Source organism: Lingula anatina, chromosome 1 (assembly GCF_051362555.1).
Source record: "Lingula anatina isolate TDL-2025a chromosome 1, LinAna3.0, whole genome shotgun sequence".
Lineage (NCBI taxonomy): Eukaryota > Metazoa > Brachiopoda > Lingulata > Lingulida > Lingulidae > Lingula > Lingula anatina.
Window position 1 is genome coordinate 67,138,410 of NC_141767.1, and position 19,200 is coordinate 67,157,609.

The 19,200-nt window shown below is 34.9% G+C and overlaps 2 protein-coding genes and 1 long non-coding RNA gene across 7 annotated transcripts; 2 read left to right on the top strand and 1 right to left on the bottom strand.

The window, feature by feature from the left end:
- Nucleotides 1-69: 69 nt before the first annotated feature.
- LOC106181895 (lysosomal aspartic protease) lies at nucleotides 70-15,846 on the top strand. 4 transcript variants are annotated; one of them, XM_086997316.1, is made up of 11 exons: nucleotides 70-209; nucleotides 419-553; nucleotides 3,040-3,160; nucleotides 3,915-3,959; nucleotides 5,485-5,608; nucleotides 6,467-6,585; nucleotides 6,998-7,197; nucleotides 10,059-10,181; nucleotides 10,562-10,709; nucleotides 12,058-12,156; nucleotides 13,104-15,846. In XM_086997316.1, the coding sequence occupies exons 2-11, from the start codon at nucleotides 489-491 to the stop codon at nucleotides 13,266-13,268; spliced, it is 1,209 nt and encodes a 402-aa protein (XP_086853442.1). In that variant the 5' UTR covers nucleotides 70-209; nucleotides 419-488; the 3' UTR covers nucleotides 13,269-15,846. The 4 variants fall into 4 exon arrangements, with proteins under 4 accessions (XP_086853442.1, XP_086853450.1, XP_086853459.1 ...); XM_086997324.1 differs by having other exon boundaries at nucleotides 71-209; nucleotides 15,019-15,846; XM_086997333.1 differs by lacking the exon at nucleotides 3,915-3,959 and having other exon boundaries at nucleotides 72-209.
- Nucleotides 7,223-10,051, top strand: LOC147764904 (uncharacterized). 2 transcript variants are annotated; one of them, XR_015331366.1, is made up of 3 exons: nucleotides 7,223-7,487; nucleotides 7,796-7,858; nucleotides 8,130-9,380. It is a non-coding gene; the product is annotated as an uncharacterized LOC147764904 (long non-coding RNA). The 2 variants fall into 2 exon arrangements; XR_015331367.1 differs by lacking the exon at nucleotides 7,796-7,858 and having other exon boundaries at nucleotides 8,130-10,051.
- Nucleotides 15,847-15,878: 32 nt separating the features above from the next.
- Nucleotides 15,879-19,141, bottom strand: LOC106181896 (UPAR/Ly6 domain-containing protein qvr). Its single transcript, XM_013566432.2, has 3 exons — nucleotides 18,484-19,141; nucleotides 16,818-16,967; nucleotides 15,879-16,261 (listed from the first exon to the last, which is right to left on the bottom strand). The coding sequence occupies exons 1-3, from the start codon at nucleotides 18,527-18,529 to the stop codon at nucleotides 16,062-16,064; spliced, it is 396 nt and encodes a 131-aa protein (XP_013421886.1). The 5' UTR covers nucleotides 18,530-19,141; the 3' UTR covers nucleotides 15,879-16,061.
- Between the last annotated feature and the right edge of the window lie 59 nt (nucleotides 19,142-19,200).

Genomic DNA, 19,200 nt, shown 5'->3' on the forward strand with positions numbered 1-19,200 from the left:
AGGATTGCTTAAAACAAATTGAAAATTAATTGTAACGTTAAAGTCTGTTGCATAAATGTTTCTCGAAGGCGACATTTTCATTTTTACAAAAATTAGTCAAACATAATAACGATTATATAATTAAAATTACCAAGTTTATTAATAAATATTTATGTTTTAAGCGGCGTAAACAGCATCACATGACTGTGAAGTGTTTAATCAGTGAGGAGGTAAGTGAGGTAACAGAATATGCGTAGGAAAATATGTGATTAATGCCCTTTTGATCTGTTGACTCTTATTTACAATGATTTTTATGTACTTCAAATTCTGAATGAAAAAATTCACTCATGTTTGCAAAAATAAAAAATGCCGGTGTAACTCTCTTCCATTTATTTTGTGTGGATGCCTGACGCCGGTCTCATTCGTGTCCTCATTCCAGGGCCGCCATAAATAACTAGCTGGTCCCAAGTTGTCCTTGCATTTGTAGCTCCAACTCTATACCAGGGAAGATGAAGGCGTTCACTGGGATATGTGTCATTTTGGCACTTATGGTGTCTGGTGAGGCTCTAGTTCGGTAAGTGTAAATATGGGGCCACATTAATACACAATGAGGAAATAAAATCACTCCTTTGTTGTTGCTTATGTTACGGATGTAGATCAGTTTTACTTTGTTGCATAAATTTACATTAAACTTTAAAATTATTGCTTACAGCAATTTTAAAGAAAATAACATGTTTTCCTTTAGCGGCATTGTAAAGCAACTTTTGTATTCAGGTACACATAAAGAGATAATTTTCTTATAACATGATGGTGCAAGATATTTTTGACACAGTTTATGATTCTTTTTATTCTTTGTCAGTGTTCTAAGAAATCCGTTTGTATTGAATTTTTTGACCACGAGAAAACAGTACATAAACCTTGGCATAGTTAGACACCTATACTTACCATAACCATGTACCTCCATCAGAATTGACTTCTGAAAAATTGAAAAGTTACACTACATCTACATGTACAGATATCTACATTGATAGATGTATCACCATGTCTTTTATGTGTTAATTGGTCAAAACTACAGTTGTATATCAAAATTAGTTAGTTTTTAGTTCAATATGTTTTGTACTATATCTATATTAATAGGTGTAGCTCCATGTTTTATGTGTGATCAATGTGAAAAATTGATAACAGACTAAATGTGAACAGATAATAAGATATGGACTGCACCTATTATCATGGCACAATGGATGATTTGCAGTTTTCTTTTTTTAATTTTTCATGACATGGTTTAGAATTGAAATGGGCACTATAGTTTGCTGGGTAATTTGAAATATGTAAATTTTCCTTAGATGTATTGCCAAGTAGTAAGCATTTTTTTATTTAGTGACATAAAATGTAAAGGGAAATAACCTTCAAATCTAATTATAGATCTGTTTAAGATTGGCTTTTGCATTTTTAATCATCTGCACACTCTTGCATAATAGAATGGATGCTCTGCCTATTTAAAAACCCATATATCCATATGAAAAAAAATATGATATTAATAATAGGAGGATATATACTTTTGATCACATTTAAATGGTTTATTTAATTCACACTAAACTTATAATTAGAAGAAGTGTGTTTAGTATCAATAATAATGATATTGGGAGAACTAACACACGTTGTTCATAATTGAAATGTTAACAAAGATTAATATCATTATGCCAATGTACATGTGACAGTGCAGACACCACATGCACATTGAGATAGATAGATAGGTCTTTGAAACAGGAAAACTATGATAAAGTCTTAGGTCACATGCTCTATTCTCAAAGTCTTTGTAAGCTTGTGATCAGGGGTCACAAGATATTTAGTCATACATCTCTAACCATCCTTGCTTTAGATATATCACCCACATGTGCCAGCTGTTTACTCATTCCTGTCCTTATTAGTCCATACTTTATTTTGAACAAGTGTGGTCTATTGGAATGATTATATGTATTACTTAGTATATGGCATTTCATTCTTATTGTGAATTTATTAAAAGTTTTGTTCTTTTCAATTTTAAAAAATCTGATCACATGAACTCAGTATTTAACTTCTTTAAAAACTAAAAGCATTTTTTTTTCTTTTTTTTTTTTTTTTTTTTTTTGCTTTCTAAAAGCTAAAGTCGCCTCAGATAAAAGCGTTGTATTTCTACTAAAGTATAGTATTATTTTGAAAGAATATGGGGAATAAAAAATTCATTGGATGTTCAGGTCATAATTTACTGTATTGAAGCATGCTGGTCCTGGTGAAAGACTTTGCTGATGTAGGTAGAAGTCATAATTAAATATTTAGATGCAGTGAAAAGTTCTGTAGATGATAGTTAGCTATATATAAACAAAATTGAAAAAATGCAAAAATGACAGAAAGACAAGTGTGTCTATAGAGTGTTTTAAGAACTAGGTCTAACCTCATTCTGATAGATGCATAGATTTATATTTTTCTACAAAATGATGGAGGGTCTCATGCCATGAATGTTTCAACCGATGTGTCAATATTGATATCTGAATGAAATCCATCGTTGTAGGCGTACAGTGAAAGTCAAGAACTTTTCTGCACATAATTCTGACAATCTGCTTGGCAACCATGCAAGAATCACTTTACTTAATGCTTCCATCCACCACAAGGCAATACAGAAACGAACATGAACCCTTATAAATGTACCTAAAATTGTTTAACACTGGAACCACCCAGAGGACAGTTTGCTCACAGTTTATTGACCCTTTTAGAGTGCTCAACAGGACTAAACACCCATAGTCACTCCTTTACCCATCATGTCTAAGCTGCAAGTCTAATTCTGACTTATTTTATTTTAGTGGTCGCAAATGATAAAAGTACAAGTATATTTACTGATTCTTAAATATTTCAAGTTACTAGCAAGCCTGTTCTGTAGTAAAGTGGGCATGAGGTGAAAATGATCTGTGTTTATTGTCTTGGATGTTTTTTTTTTTTTCATTTACATTTATTTAATGTGTTTTATGTTGGTATTTCTATTTGTAGAGGGTGTATATTAAACTACTAGTACTGGTTTTATTTCAGTGTCCCACTACACAAGTTCCAGAGTGCTCGTAGGACTCTGCAGTCAGTTGGCACCTCGATTGACATGCTGAAGGCACGTTATATTGTTGGTGGACCAGAACCACTGTCCAACTATCTGGATGTAAGTTTGCTGCTTGGCTGCATTTTTATATTTTAATAGTTTTTTCCATTATACTTTTAAACTGCTTAATTTTTATTATGTGTTTTGTTTATTTGATATATATAGGGTATATTCCACAATATTGCACAGCTGATCATGCACAGTCAGTGTTAAAAATGCTTTTCAAGTCTTACATTGTGTACCTGATGATTCAAGTGGTTTCTCAGCTGTAGAAGAAAAGTAGCATTTGATAATTGATAATGAAACAATTTCCAGAAAAAAAGCATGTATTCATTATTCAATAACTGATTTCAGTTCCATTCATCTTATTCCTGCACTGGCGTGTACATTGTATGGCCTTGTACATTTTAATTTAATATAATCATGTTGTTAATTATCAAACCATTTTTTGTTTTTGTCATTAAAGTTTGTGCTCTTGTTTCACTTTGCTTCACCTCCCCTTGACTAATCTGAGCTTTATATCAAATATCTTGTCAACTAGTCCAGTTTTGTCTGCTGTAAAATGCTGACCTTCACTTTATTAAATGGGTATGATAGATTTTACCATGATTGTTAAGGCTGCCTCTGTTGGGAGGTGATGCTACCGATATTTGTAACAGCCTTAATTGCTTATATTACACCAGATTTGACACAAGCTCCGTCATAGCTATTTGACAGGTTATAAATGGAATAACTTAGTCAAATTGCATTTTCAAATTTGATTGATTTAATTTGAATCATAATATATATAAAAGCATATATTTTCTATACAAAGCAACGAGATGTAATGAAGGAGAAGCTATTTTCAGATTATTTTTGTGTAAGCATTTATCACACCATTCGAAGGGATAATTGTTATAATCTGTGTTGGAATCTTTTCATTGTGGTTAAGAACTGGGTTTTTATGCAGATAGGTTATATATCTGTGTTTGGTCAGTATCATTTATATATAATTTCCATGTGTTGGTGTACAAGTAAAAGGAGAAGAACTAAACTGCAAATACTGGCCTTATGAACTCTTGGACACAATTTGCAGCTGGAGAAAAACATTAATTTCATCTTGGTGACAGAACTTTCAGTCCGACTTTTAAAGAGAAGTAGTTGTTGTAAAGTGGGAAAGGTAGTTTGTTCATTAGTATCTCTCTTGATGTGGAAAGGTTATATGTGGACAAAGATGGAAATGTTAATAATTTATTTATTTATTTTTATTAATTGATTTATTTATTTTTATTAATTGATTTAGTTATTTATTTGTACCACCAGCATTGAACTGGGGGTGCTATCAGTTTGCTTCAAAACTGCCCCCATGGCATACAAAAACTTTATTATTGGAACTCCTTATAAAGGAAATAACCTTTAAAAATAAATCCATCCTTTCCTTAGTGGTCCATCTCATTTGGGGTACAATTGTATCTTTCTGATTTTTTTTTCATTTATCAGTTTTACCATTTATATAAGCTTTGAAACCACATTCAGGAAATATATTTTGTTTTCCTATCCCATCTGCCTGCATAGGCCTTGCTGGTGGTACATACCCAGGATGTCTCTCTTTCCTGGACATTTTTGGAAAATTAAAGTATTTTCTGTGTTAAATGTTTCTACAGTTCTTCCTCTTAAGGCACAGAAGGGTGGATCTTTGGTTTGTTATACTCCATATCTGATATTTTACCCAATGTCATTTTCCCTTTTCTCTTCATTCAAAACAATTCAATTTTGACTATTTTCCAGTTTCATTTGGCCATTTTGATTTTTGAATTTTAGGTTTTTGTTTGATAAGTAATGAAGCTTAAATATTTTAGACATCAAATACTCAAGTTGTGTAACGTTCAGGCCTACCCAACTACCAGACTCGGCACATAAGGATCCTGAATTAACCAGTTTATCGGACCACACTACCCGTTTTCAAGGTGCGTGTCAGATCGCATTTCGAAGTACAAGTCAGAACACCGACAGGATGAGCCCGCGGTCGTCCTACAAAAATTGTTCTGGGGTATGATACTCTGAAATGCAATCTGACACACACCTTGAAAACGGGTAGTGTGGTCCGATATACCTGTTAATTCAGGATCCTTATGTGCCAAGTCTGGTAGTTGGGTAGGCCTGATGTTTATCAGTCAAAACTTGGATTTTCTCTTTTGCCATCAAATAAGCCAGAAACTTGAATGCCTCATTAAAGGCCTGGTCATCATATGCCGATACTTGGAACATTTTTGGTAGACAGGTTTTTTATATTAATAAAATGATTAGTTCTGTACACCAGTAACATAGCACATAACTTCAAATCACCTGTTTGCTATAATTGTATTATGTACAGATTGTATAATTACATAATTTATACATTTTAGGCTCAATATTATGGTCCCATTACCATTGGCACCCCAGGCCAAGCCTTCAAAGTGGTGTTTGACACTGGTTCTTCTAATTTATGGGTGCCATCCAAGAAATGTCACATTACTGACATAGCTTGCTGTAAGTTATCTCTTGTTGTAGGTTTTATTTAGAATTTAATCTTGATTGCACATGATTGGACAGTGATCTATTTGTAATCATGGCTATGTATGGAAAATGGAACCTAATTTGATCACATTTCAGTGTATGTACTTAATATGTAGTATGGTGTTATCTTTTTTTTTTTTTTAAGTAACTTCACTTCTCTTTTTACAATTTTATCATTTTTATGGTAGCACCAGGTACTGACACTTTCAAGAAATAATCTAACTTAAATAATCATATTTGGTGCTTAATATGACTTGACCTAAATATCTGTTGTGTCAGCTTTTTTTTTCTGGTAGGCACAAATGTGATATATTTGACATTTTTTTATACATAATCTTCAAATTGATTTCATTAACATTTGAAATTAGAAATCTCTAGGTATCTACTGTTAGCTTAAATTTACCACAAATGTTGCATGTTTTTACTTTTATATAAATTGATAACTTTATTACTTTAATCGGTATTACATGGTCATTTTTTGAAAAGCAAGAAAAACCTATGGTTGACTATCAGAAATAAAGATTAAGATATTCTGTAGATATAATATGCAGGTGAGGTGTTCCCAGGATTTGGGGTACAGGGAGTCCAAACTGTGAATCTGTAATTTGGTCATCAATTCTTAGGGAGTCCAACCTAAGCAAACCAGCCAACCCAAAATTTTGTAAGCCATCCAGCTGTCTTTGGAAATATAGGCTGTCCTTTGAGCCCAGTGGCCGTCCAAATGACAGCAGGGTATCTCTCTCGGGGAAAACCTTGCATGCAGGTATATTTTCCATCACCATAAAGAAAATTCCTTTGTAAATTATATTTTCATACAAAATTATTTTCCAGTACTGCATAATAAGTATGACAGCACTAAGTCATCCACCTACAGGAAGAATGGTACACAATTTGAAATCAAATATGGAACTGGAAGTCTCACTGGATTTTTAAGTACAGACACTGTTACGGTAAGCCAGACTATGTCCTTATTAACCAAGTGTAGAATTGTTACATCTCATACTTGAAAACACCCATTCTTGTAAGCTGAACTTTAACTTAGCAGTAGCAAGTTTAAGGCCATTTCTTTGAAGAATACAACTTTGTTCTCATAACTTTTCATCTGCAATTATTTTGTCCTGTGAAATAGAAAAAAACTTCAGTTGCACCTCACCTTAACTCTTATGTAACAGAGGTGATAATTGATGCAGAGGTGATCAGTATGGAATGCCCCTTGGGGTGTGGTAATTAGTAGGATGTGGTCATTGCATTTCATATTTATTAACAAGGATGGTTTACATTACAGTGTAATGATTTATTGTCTGCTGTCTTGCATATTTCACTGCACAAGTCATTTGAAAATTCACCCTCTCTTATTTTCAGATCAGTGGCATTGCTGTACAGGGCCAGACATTTGCTGAAGCCACATCACAGCCAGGGATCACTTTTGTAGCTGCTAAGTTTGATGGAATCCTTGGCTTGGGCTACTCTACCATATCTGTGGACCGTGTTGAGCCTGTGTTCTACAACATGGTGAAACAAAAGCTGATCTCTCAGCCAGTCTTCTCTTTTTACCTAGACAGGTGAATTATACTTAATGTTATGCCAATAACCTTGCGCGCGTTATACGTCACAGGTCTTGCGTAACTACCCACGTGCTACGATTTTTCCCTTGGGGGGCAGCAAGCGGCCATTTTGTACACGAGCAAAGCATAGATGGGTGAAAACGATACGTTGTTTTTTACCAAAAACGATGTCCCCAGGGCGAAACTGCCAACACCAAAAGTAAAGGAGTATACCAACGTTGTTTTGAAACGATGTGGTTAGCCTGTCAGTGGCGAGTTGGGGAGAAAAGAGCAGCACTGATAACAAGGTACTGTATACACGTGAACCGGCAAAGTTACTGATAATTTCATGTTGCAAAAGCATAATTAAATCAGTAAGTTATTTTCCAAAGGATATTATTTGAATAGCAGATACATAAATCAAACTAACAACAATAAAAATTTTTGATGACATTGAAAATCAAAACCTGCGGTGCACGATAGGTTGAGGAGGACACTGCCACAGCAAGTAATGCATGAATTTTGTTACACAACACCATATGCTTGTGTCATTGTTAACTCTGTGGTATTATTACTCAATTTACTGCTCAAATTAATACCTGATACTATTTCTCAGGCTACCAAGTACAAATCAACTTATTTTGTGGCAATTGACCTCCATGTTCCATCTTGTGTGCAGGTTGTTTATTTTTGTTATCATTATTATTATTATTTTTTCAAACACATTTTGATAAAGTGGCTATGCTTTAACAAGAGAAATTTATGCTGAAGTTTAAAAGATTAAATTATCAGTAGTATGTACAATTAAAGCTATTAATTTGATTATGCATATTTGATTTTCAATTATCTTGATTATGATATGAGGTTTCTGCATTTTTCTCTTGCCCTCAAATCAATATCTAACAAGTAAATTGATAGTGCTTTATTACAAATTTGCTTTATACTTTCAGATGTAAAAACTGTGTAGCAGTTGGTAAAGCTGTAGAGATTGATGTGAGCATAGATCAGGGGAAATGGTATTAGAGAAACTAGGAGGACAAGACATAGATAATGTACTAGTAGATCCATCATCACAGCAAGGATAGATGGTGTGATCTTGTCCCTGAAGCTATGCCACAAGTTTTCAAACTGGTTGAGTCCTTACTAAGACAAGCTGCTGCGGTGTGAATCGTTGTACATTCAGGTTATACATGGCAGATTTATGACAAAAGAGACCTTCACAATATACTTCAAAGAAGTTATTCTTGCATCTATGCCTCAAAAGTACACAGTTACAGTGACTAGAACATTGCAAATAGTGAGGCAGTGAAGGCTGCAAGGTGCCATTGTTTTTCAGTATTAAGAATGACAGTATCTGTTTTTTATTTGTTTATTTTTATTTTTCATTTTTAATGGGAGGGAGACTCACTTTGTTCTTTCAATCCCCATTCAGTTAAGGGTTGGTGGCAATATATGGTAAATCTGTCATGCCTGTATGTAGAATTTCTCTGGCTCAAATTTCTACATTTATTGGGTGCATTATGAAGTTTCCTGACTGATTAATGAGGTTACTTGCAGAAATATCTTGCTTACACACATTTTGTGATATTTTTACTACTTTATACATATGATTATTCACATCTCATCAGTGGTGTGTGAAAGGTACTTGGTATTTGCATTTTAGAACTGTAGATCTGTGTACCAGCAGGGTTATATTTCATATATCTGCGAATGTTTCTAAAAATAAGCTTCATGTTTGATAATTAATTGGTTTGAAATAAATAAATAAATAACCAAAATAAAATCAATTCATTTTATATTTCACATAATTTGTTTTTATTATTCTTCTAAGCATTTAATCATAACATCTCCCATCATTATACTGTTATTGTGTAATAACATTGAAAGTTTCCAAGTTTTTATTAACAGGTTGATGCTAACGTATTACAAATGAACATAACTTCATAAGCATTAAAGCATATTTCCTTACTCAAATGTATCAAACGTACCACTGGCATAATAGCGGTAAAGATACAGGTAAAGATGACAGCATTGATAACTGAGTTTACAGCGCTTTTAGTGCAGCTTGGCTAGTGTCAGATTGTTATCTGATAAAGTTTGCTACTAGTGCCTGGGAAGAAAAGGTCTGGCACTTGGCAATCAAGTTGATAAAATCACAAAACGCCTGTAGAAAATAGAGCATACCTGTCCAACATCGATTTGTTCAGATTCTTAACTAAGGGGTGCGTTACTGGTGTCAAGGGCAAAGACTTGAACTTTGGGGTTTGGCATGTCACTGGACATTCCTCTCGATTTCTGCCCAAATCTAATAAAGCATCAGTTGCTTAACTTTCGCCAAATTTCCAATATCTACAGGTTGTGTTGTTTAATGCTTGGGGTCTCTTCTTTGGTGGCGGTTAATTGGGGACACCTGTGCGGCCTGTCAACGCACCAAGATTCACTTTTGCCGTTGCCACATTTTCAATTGCCGTAAATATCAAATTCATGAATAGAATGAGGAAAAATGACAGTTATGAAAAAATGTTTGGAAGTACCTGTCACCTTCGCAACAGTAACCATATGGGCTGTGCTGCCCCCCCACCACAGGCGACACCTTGCGGAGCAAGCGTGCGTAATCCAGGGTGCAACTGAAAATAACCTTGTCGCGCGACCTTATTATGCCAAAATACTACATATTTTTTGTAGTATTTTTTTTTCTATATTTAATTTATGTCCAAGTCTTTAAGTCCCTTCTTTTAAGTGTGCACCAGCAAAACTAGAGGATATTATATATTTTAGCATGCTCTGCTCTGTCAGGGAAAAATTATTGTAGACACATTATTTATATTCTGTTCTATATTTCTAGTAATGTATTTACTTTGATTTATCTGATTTCACAGAGACCCTACTGCAAAGGTAGGAGGTGAGTTGATCTTTGGTGGCAGTGATCCAGCTCATTACAGTGGTAACTTCAGTTATGAAGCTGTTACAAGGCAGGGCTACTGGCAGTTTAATATGGATGGGTAGGAACACATTTTAGAATTTTTAATGTTCTTTTATACTATTTGGCAGAAAAGATGTAGTTCATTGAACCAGGACATGTACAGTGTGTTTCTTGGAGCCCAATGAACTATTATTGTTATTGTAACATGTCAAAAAACATATCTAGTTCAGTATGCCATGTTGCTTGGAGTATATGTTGCAGTAATAGGGTGTTGATAAGATTGTTCTTTAAGTACAAAGTTTCTTTTTTACAAAATTGCATAGTGGCAATGTATTGCCTATGAGATATATTGGTATGGACTTATGCTTGATTAGAATATTCAGTTTTAAAATTTGATAATTCATTTATTGAATGCCTTAGAACATGTATGTTTAATACACACTAAAATGTGATTTTCAGTTTCAATGTTGATGGTAAAAGCACCAGTTTTTGCAAGGGTGGATGCGAGGCCATTGCTGACACAGGGACCTCCCTTATAGCCATGCCTGCTGCACAGGCCAAGCAGCTGAACACACAGATAGGGGGAACTCCCATTGTTAATGGAGAGGTAAATTTTGAAGCAAAGCATTGTATTATTATTATTATTTTTATTTTTATTTTAAAAAATTGGATGAATTTTACCTGTCCACTGAGACTTACTTGTTAACACCCACTCAAACTTTACATCCAAATGCAATGCTTTAAATACAAAATATTCTGCTATGTCTTCACATTTGGTTATCTCCTGCTGTAACCCTGGATTTATCCTTGAATTAAATCACTGAAGACTTTCAAATGGCAAACTAAAGGTACAAAGGTACAAATCACTCAGCTGGTGGTGTCATAATTTTCAAAATCAAGAAACCAAATATTTCAACTTCATCAAACTTGAGATAACTAACTGTGAAGACATAGCAGAATAATTTGTATTTAAAGCATTGCATTTGGTATTTAAAGTTTGAGTGGGTGTTAACAAGTAGGTCTTAGTGAACAAGTAAGGACAAGATTGAGGCCTGCATTGTCCCTGACATTTGACTGGAGTATCTATCAATTCAGACAGATAACCACTCATTCAGGCTCTCATGTGACTTAGCCCCAGTTGATAAGCTGAGGGGGATTAGGAGATGTGAGTTAGCCTCCTCAGTGCACCTTTGACACTTGTGACATCAGTCATATTACATTAATGGTCAAGTGATGGCATTTGGTGATGCAATAGGCTCTTCAATATACTTGATACATTGTTCAGACTGGTGGTTCACCTGAAGTGTTACTTCATCTTACGTGGCCTGATGTTGGTCAGGTACACGTGCATGAAGCGTACTTTATCAAAGAAGACAGATGAGGCTACAGTTCGAGTGTTAGTTAATGACCTAATATGCATAGCTTTAAGCATGACAAGATTGAATGAAGAACGTTTCAGTGTCAATAATGTGGAAAACTTACATAAGATAGATGTGCTAAATGCATTAATATAAAGTCACATTCTGTCTGTGGACTTGGTCTCACTATTTAAAGGAACTGTTCTTGGGATTTTGGTTAAAAGAAAAAAATTGTGAAGAATATATGTTTTTTGACATCATCAATTCTTTGTAGAATTTCCTATCGATAAAGTGATCTAATAGACCTGGAAGTAAAAAAAATTAATACCATACATATGCTGACTTATATTTCAAGTAGATTATCTAGTTTTCTTGTGTGACAGTTGTTGAACATTTTGAGATGAATTATTAAAATGAAAACCATTTTGAATCAAACTATGTTAGCTTAGAATATTTCTAGTGCATTTTTGCTACATTTAAAGGGTTGATGTAGGAATCAACTTCACATTATTTCAAGTTACTGCGTCATGGTTGATAGTGTGGTCCTTTCATCAGTTTTAAATTTCATATTAAAAATTTTATGATTTCTCATTTCAGTACATGATTGACTGCACCAAGATCCCATCCCTGCCCACAGTTTCTTTTGTAATTGGGGGCAAGCCCTTCACTCTGGAGGGCAAGGACTATGTACTGACGGTGAGTTGTTGACCTAGAACACTGCATTTAAAATTTAAAATTAACTTTGTTTTTGGTCAAGTTTAATGATGAAACAATAAGAATGTTTAAGATTGTCTTAGTACAGGAGTGTTTGCTGCTGTTGTCTTGTTTCTAATGAATTAAACCCCAGCCTTCCCCTTTACCTTAAAAGCATGTTAAATTGTTGCCTTTTCAGGTAAAAAAAAAAAAAAACAATGACTGTTAATCCTTCAATTATTGGTTTTAGAATTTTGTTAACCATATTAGAGAAGTTTGAATAGAAATTATGGCAAAAATACAATAAACAAAACCTAAACAATATTTGTATTTATTTATCAAATTTTTACCAATCATGGTGCCGTTAAGGTCCATAATCATAAATACCCTCTACAACTTTTTAAATTGCATCACTCAGCTTAAACAAGTGGATGGTGACATACATTTCCTGCAGTTGCACTTTTTTTCAGCAAGTTGATGTGTTTTTTATTTTATTTTATTTTTTTAAAAGGATTTTTTAAAAGATTAAAAGGACATTGAAAGTCATGTATACTGTACTTCTGAAATTGTAAAACTTCTTTGATACTTTCTAAGCCAGTGCCTAAGAGTTTTTAAACATTTCTTTAATATTACTTTCTGCCTACTTGCAGTCTTCATTTAAGCGTCACAGATTTGTGAAAATTGTATCTCTTTTTTGGCATTGGTGTTTTAATTTTACAAATAGAAATGGGTAGAGGCAGACTGCATACGATGTTAAATGCACATGACAGTGGTAACAGTGTAATGAAATCTTGTTACAGTGTATATCAGGGACAAAAGTCCTCCTAAGTTCTGAGAATATTCCCATGTTTGAAGACTGCCAGGTTACTCTACCTTTCATCCTTTAGTTTCGATATGCCACTGATATATAAAACTTGTTGCCAAGGACTGACATCCCAGTTGTATTTCAGGTGAAAGAGGCAGGCGTCTCTATCTGTATCTCAGGATTTATTGGCTTGGACATCCCTCCCCCAGCAGGGCCACTCTGGATCCTGGGAGATGTGTTCATAGGGAGATTTTACACTGAATTTGATATGCAGAACAATAGAGTTGGTTTTGCAAATTCCAAAAACTGAGCATCCACAGAAAGTGTCCTGTCATTTAACTCCTTCCTGAACACCCACTGGTAAACACACCCACATATGCATATTTGTGCACATACACGCACGTGCACACACACACACACACACACACATACACACACATTAGGTTTATCTCAGAAGTACAACATTAGATGAATTGAGCCATGCTATATACAGACAAGGACAATAGTGTCAAGGCAATCTTCACTCTGAGATAAGATACCAGCTACTGTTGGACTCTGACTTCACTGATAGTTTTGGGCCTTGTTAACTCAGTGATAATTGTACTGTGAACAGCTCAACCTTGGTCTGACTTCAAATAATCCTCCTCTCGTCCCACTATGTTTGTGTGATTTAGGTCAGTCACAAGGCTGGATACTTAACCTTAACAACTATTGTGCATTTGTCTTACTTTGCCCTCGTGATAAGGTGGTAACTTAAAATCACATACTCCATTTGAGAAAAATGTTAGCAGGGTGTTACATTTCAAGTTTGTGTAAATTTATAAAGTAAGGATAGTTAAAGTGGAGACTGGATTTATTATCAGCGTTGCCACAGAGTTGATGATATTACTAAGGGACCCCAGTTGTGTTCTGTAGCACACCTTACACATTTAATCAGCATGCACGACTTATAACATTCAGTGGTATATTTTGGCAATCTAGTCAGTACCAGTACATACCATGGGGCTCATATGATCCTATGCACAGTGAGATCATTGCTGTGAGATTGACAAGTTTTATTCAAAATTAAGGGGTTTGGGTGGTAGACATGTACAATTTTCTTTTGTATGTATGACAAATAATGCACAAGTTCCTCCTAGCCCAATATACACAATAGCATGCTTCACTATTGCTCGGCATGCTATCGTGTATATTGGACTTGTGGGCAGTGTATTATTAAGTACGTACACTTTGCCAAACTACAACTTCATAACCTGCCTTTTCCATAAGGGAGTTACCTGAAAGGAGCCTTCATGCTTAACAAACCTTACTGATGACTTAACAGCAGAAATTGCACTTATGGAGAACTTGTGAAAGGGAATAAAAACCTTTGTAACGTAATAACATGTTAGAACCTCTCAAAGTGTATCGGCACAGACTGTACCACTAAACTATACTGCTCCATGTGAAAAAAGGGCCCGTTTCGGAAGTTGACTGCTGCCCCATTGATGCCTCTTATTTTACAATTTGTCACTAAACCTTCCTTCTCTCTAGCACATTAACTACAGACTACTTACAGCTTGTAGGTTCTGCTCATAACATTTTGCTAATTGTTTCTTTGTTTTGCAGCTTTGAAATCCTGTGTTTCTGCATCCACAACATAACAGACAAAGAATAGGAAAACCATTTTAATATAAATAAAATACAAACTAAACTAATTTCTATTTTAGAAAATTTCTGTGCTCTAATGCTTGTTTATGCCTGTTTTAAGAATATCTTCCTTTCACCCTGAATGCTGTGTTTACTTTTAACTACTGTTTATTGGTTTTCAGTGTGATTCTGGAATTGTGTGACAGCCTTGTAGATGGAAAGGGTGCAAATGCTTGTGAATGGCTTTGTAAAATTGGGGAAATACCTGTCATTGTTGGGGTTTGGTTCATAAAAAGAGCTTAGTTGCCTGCTTGAAAGTAACTTGGAAGTCTTAAACCGCTTGTAGCTTCACCTTACGCAGCATGTAACAAAAATTTTTACTAGGTTTATATCCTCCCTATTTGTACTAGTGTATTGTTTGTTTCTGCTAGGTTTCATCTGGGGGGCAGACTCAGTGTATATCTGGCTTTATTGGCATGGACATCCCTCCCCCAGCCGGTCCTCTGTGGATTCTGGGAGATGTGTTTATTGGCAAATTCTACACCGAGTTTGACATGGCCAACAACAGAGTGGGCTTTGCTCCTGCTAAGTAGAGAGGGCGTATTTATGAAAAAAGGAGGACATTAGAGTCCATTGTTTTACCATAGTGGGTGTGATGTCCAGGCAAGGGTAATATAATCTTATCTCCACTTGTAGGTGTGTATAATCCTGTGCAAAAAACTGTTATTGAAATTTGTAACTGTCTGAAGACTTAATGTACCAGCATCTCTGTTGATTTATTGGCTTTATCCGTGTTTATATAATTGCAGTACAGTACATGATGGATTTGAATTTGAATTTAACTGAGAAATAACATAAAGTTCATAAAAAAGTATGCAACATTCCTACTTGGTGAACTGTATGACTTAACTTGTGAAATGTCTTTGTAAGTGTTTATTATTTATTGTTATTATTATTACATTTTTTGGGAGGGGTATTAACAAGATAAAATACTTGGTCGTGCCATAAATATTTTAATGGCAATTATCAGTTTGAATTATGTAGAAGCAGTTTATCATTTTGTATGGATAATAAATTTGTCCAATACTCTTGAAACTGAATACTGAAAAGTGATTGAAATGTTTATAAAGATTGGACAAGTATGTAATATTACCCTGAGACAAAGCATACTACACACAGTATATCCTTGTTCACAAAGATGTAAAGTTGTTATGATTGTGACTCTGTAACTCGAAATAAATCTCTGATTGTACAAAGTGTGTGGAGTTTCATTATAATTTATTCATATCTCTTTTCTTTTTTTTTTTAATGTACAATATTTAATCCATTAGCAACATGAGAAACAATTTTTTAATTAGTGCAGCTGAACGCCAACATGATAACATCCACGTGTTTTGTGTTTCAGTGGTTCCCATCTGTAATTTTTCTGTAGCCTGCCTCATAAAAAGATAGATGCTCCAAAATAAAGCTTTCCTTAAATGTGTCTTGAAATTATTTCTATTCCAAGTAAAGGTAAAAGAATGATCCAGGAGTTTGTTAGAGGAATACTGCTTTGGTTGCACAGGTCTTGTGAACAGTAACAATGGCTGCCATGGAGTTGCTCTTGCACTTCATGTGAACACCGATCTTCAAATGTTCTTTGAGCAGCACAACCTCTTTCTACAGTTTGGCTACCTGAATTATTAAAGAAAAGATGCCAATAAATCACTCTTTTGCTGACTGTAATAAACTGTTTTGCTGAATATTAGATTCGTTTTTTATTACTTATTTATTTATTTATTTATTGCATAAACTAGAAGAATCTTTCAAATCCTTACAAGGATTTGTTAGCAATTATGACTGCTTTTGTTTTATTCCATTATATCTAATTATACGACTCCAAAATGCCACCTAGCAACAAATCTGCAATTAACCTGCCGCTCTACAGTTCATTTTATATCAAATATGACGCAGTTTTGTTTGCCAGGGTTATATGCATGCAGCCATCTCCCACAGCTGATTTGACTCGGAAGAAAACAAGAATAATTTGTCAGACACTTAAGTCGACCTTATTTATTAGTATCCAGGGAATAGTTTCATAAGTCTTTGTCTTTGAACTGGGGTCATTTTTCAATGAAACTGTTTGAAAATGACAGCGCTGGTCGCATATGATAAGATATCAGACATCAAAACGAACTGCATAAAGCTTTAAAAAAAAGAAAGAAAGAAATACTCGCGCCGCTGCTCTTACCACTGTCATGATATACTACCCACTTCATGCATCCTTCATTACATTGTACAATCTGTATTAGAGTGCTGTTGTTGTGAACGTCAAATGTGTCGCTGCACGCTGCATATCGGCTCTCCTTGCACTGGTAGCACATCACAGCACAAACTGGCACTAGAAGATATGGATATTAATGCAAACATGATCATTTCCCCCCTGACACCAATTCATACAGATTGCCTAACGCGTCCTATTCATGCATGTAGATGGACTAGACTATATCATTTTCGTCGGCAATAATACAGTGGGAGTAGGGAGTTTATTTATTCCTATTGGCGATTGGGGAAGAGCCCATCAGTTTTGTCCTAGAAATGTTGTTTCTGTTGTTTTGAAAAGATATTTTTGGTTAGTGGAAAATGTCTTCTACAACTAGACAACCTTCGTTTTAGACAACAAGCTTTACCTGAAACGGCGAAATATGCGCCAGGACTGTTATTACTGATTGAATCGTGGAATTAAACCAGTCAATTCGCCTCCTACAGACATGCGACGAAATGCAAAAGATTACCATTTTGATATCAGCGGATGTGTAACAAGCGATTTGCGTGAAATTTCCCCCAGTGCGGTTCACCGGTGCACTTAAGGGAAAAACAAAGTAGCTTTATCTCCCAGTAGTGACGGAACCGTGCGTCTCCATTCATTTGGCATAATAAAAGAAATTGGACAAGGATCCTTAAAGAACCTTTGGGAAATACATCGATGAATACTACAAAAAATGTTGGACCAAAAGTATGAATATTGGATCAAGATTCAAAAAATAAAAGATATTTTTCAAATAATTGCGTGAAACTACGCTTTTCAGTGAACTATCCTGGTTAAAGAAGACGTTTTTTTTTCTTGAAAGTCAGATTTAAAATGGGTTTGGTCGCGCTGTTTATGTGTTTTTAATGATCTATCTCAACTTCACCTTTTTCGCTCAAAACTCTGTATCTGAACACATTATCTAGATTATATTTTGAAATAAGATGTCCAAATACATCCAACGTTATTACAAGAAAAGGATAAGAAAACAAAGTCTCGTTGCCCAGTGTGTCCATTATATCTTATTGAATGTTTACCAACGTTGTGGATCTTCTCCAATTTGCTCTTTATAGTCACGGTTTAGGTCTTTAAACGTATATTATTATATTGCTCTTGAGTCTTCTAACTTTGCATTTATGATTTATTGCTATACAAGGCAAAAAGTTATTTAAATAAAAAAATTATTCAAAGAAAAAGTACTAGTTTCATTGTTTGGTTATGAGTGTGCAGTTTACACTGATTTGTTAGAAGACGGGTATTAAGAGATTCGCCTATAGATCTGACATTAATTAAACGAGGTAAAACCTTCAATCTAAATACATGCACCATTTGTTTGATTCAGTAGAGGATCGAGGAATATCTCGAAATACATTAACTCATGTCATCATTGTTAAAAAAATTATAAAACTAAATACTGAAGTTAATTGCCATATTCCACTTCTTATTAAAAAAAGGATAACATCGACACTAAACAGTCGGACCTCAATTGGAGGTAACAGAACATGTTAAGAATACAACTAAGTTGCACGGGTGCAGCATCTGATGGCTGAGCACATTCAAGTAATATTGCAGGCTTGGTTTCTGTTGTATAATTCTTGCCAACACTTACCTAATAATGCGATAAAACAGCAGCAGTGGATCACACTTATTCCCATGGGTGATTTACCACTTGAGAATTCAGCAGCTCGATCACTGGTACAAAGTTCAATATTGAAAAAGTCACCTAAATAACATAGTCAATAATGATATTCACAAGTGAATAAGCCGTTATCAATCATCTACTTTACCCATCAATACTCAGTTCATTCGAAGCCGTTTAGAAGCAATGCTCGCAACGAGACCGCCCTGAAACATGCTAAAGAAACCTTACGGCAACTGCAGGTATTTGATCTTTGAAATACTGAGAGGCTGCCAAAGTTATGACGTAGGTCTGTGCGAACTCTACGTTGATGCTACCTGTTTGAATTCCGGAATGAATTATAATAAATATTTCCGCCAAACCTGTCGTACAAATCTAATGAAAGCATCCATAGATAGATGGTGTTTTTGCGTCTAATATATAACTTGTGGGTTGGATATTGATTTATCTGATACAGTGCACCAGTAAGTCTTCTCACCTAACCTCAGACACGCGTCTCTCTCAATCAGCCAGGTAAGGTTTCAGGTAAAACAAACAGATGCTTGCCAAAGCCCCACAGTACTCAGGTGTTTAGCGGCATTTTCAACATTCGTCTGCAAACGAGGCAGATAAAACTTGGGACCAAAACGCCAATCAGTGAATTGAGCTGCGGTTAACACTAAATGACTGAGACGCTCAGCCTCACCT

Bases quoted from the DNA above. Each gene is read 5' to 3' on its own strand.
- LOC106181895 (XM_086997316.1), top strand. From the start codon at position 489: ATGAAGGCGTTCACTGGGATATGTGTCATTTTGGCACTTATGGTGTCT. The intron at 6,586-6,997 runs GTAAGCCAGACT...TCTTATTTTCAG, and splicing joins TAAGTACAGACACTGTTACG to ATCAGTGGCATTGCTGTACA. The intron at 7,198-10,058 runs GTGAATTATACT...CTGATTTCACAG, and splicing joins TTCTCTTTTTACCTAGACAG to AGACCCTACTGCAAAGGTAG.
- LOC106181896 (XM_013566432.2), bottom strand. From the start codon at position 18,529: ATGGGAATAAGTGTGATCCACTGCTGCTGTTTTATCGCATTATTAG. The intron at 16,968-18,483 runs GTAAGTGTTGGC...CATATCTTCTAG, and splicing joins CTGTTTTATCGCATTATTAG to TGCCAGTTTGTGCTGTGATG. The intron at 16,262-16,817 runs GTAAGAGCAGCG...TTAATAATTCAG, and splicing joins GGTAGTATATCATGACAGTG to GTAGCCAAACTGTAGAAAGA.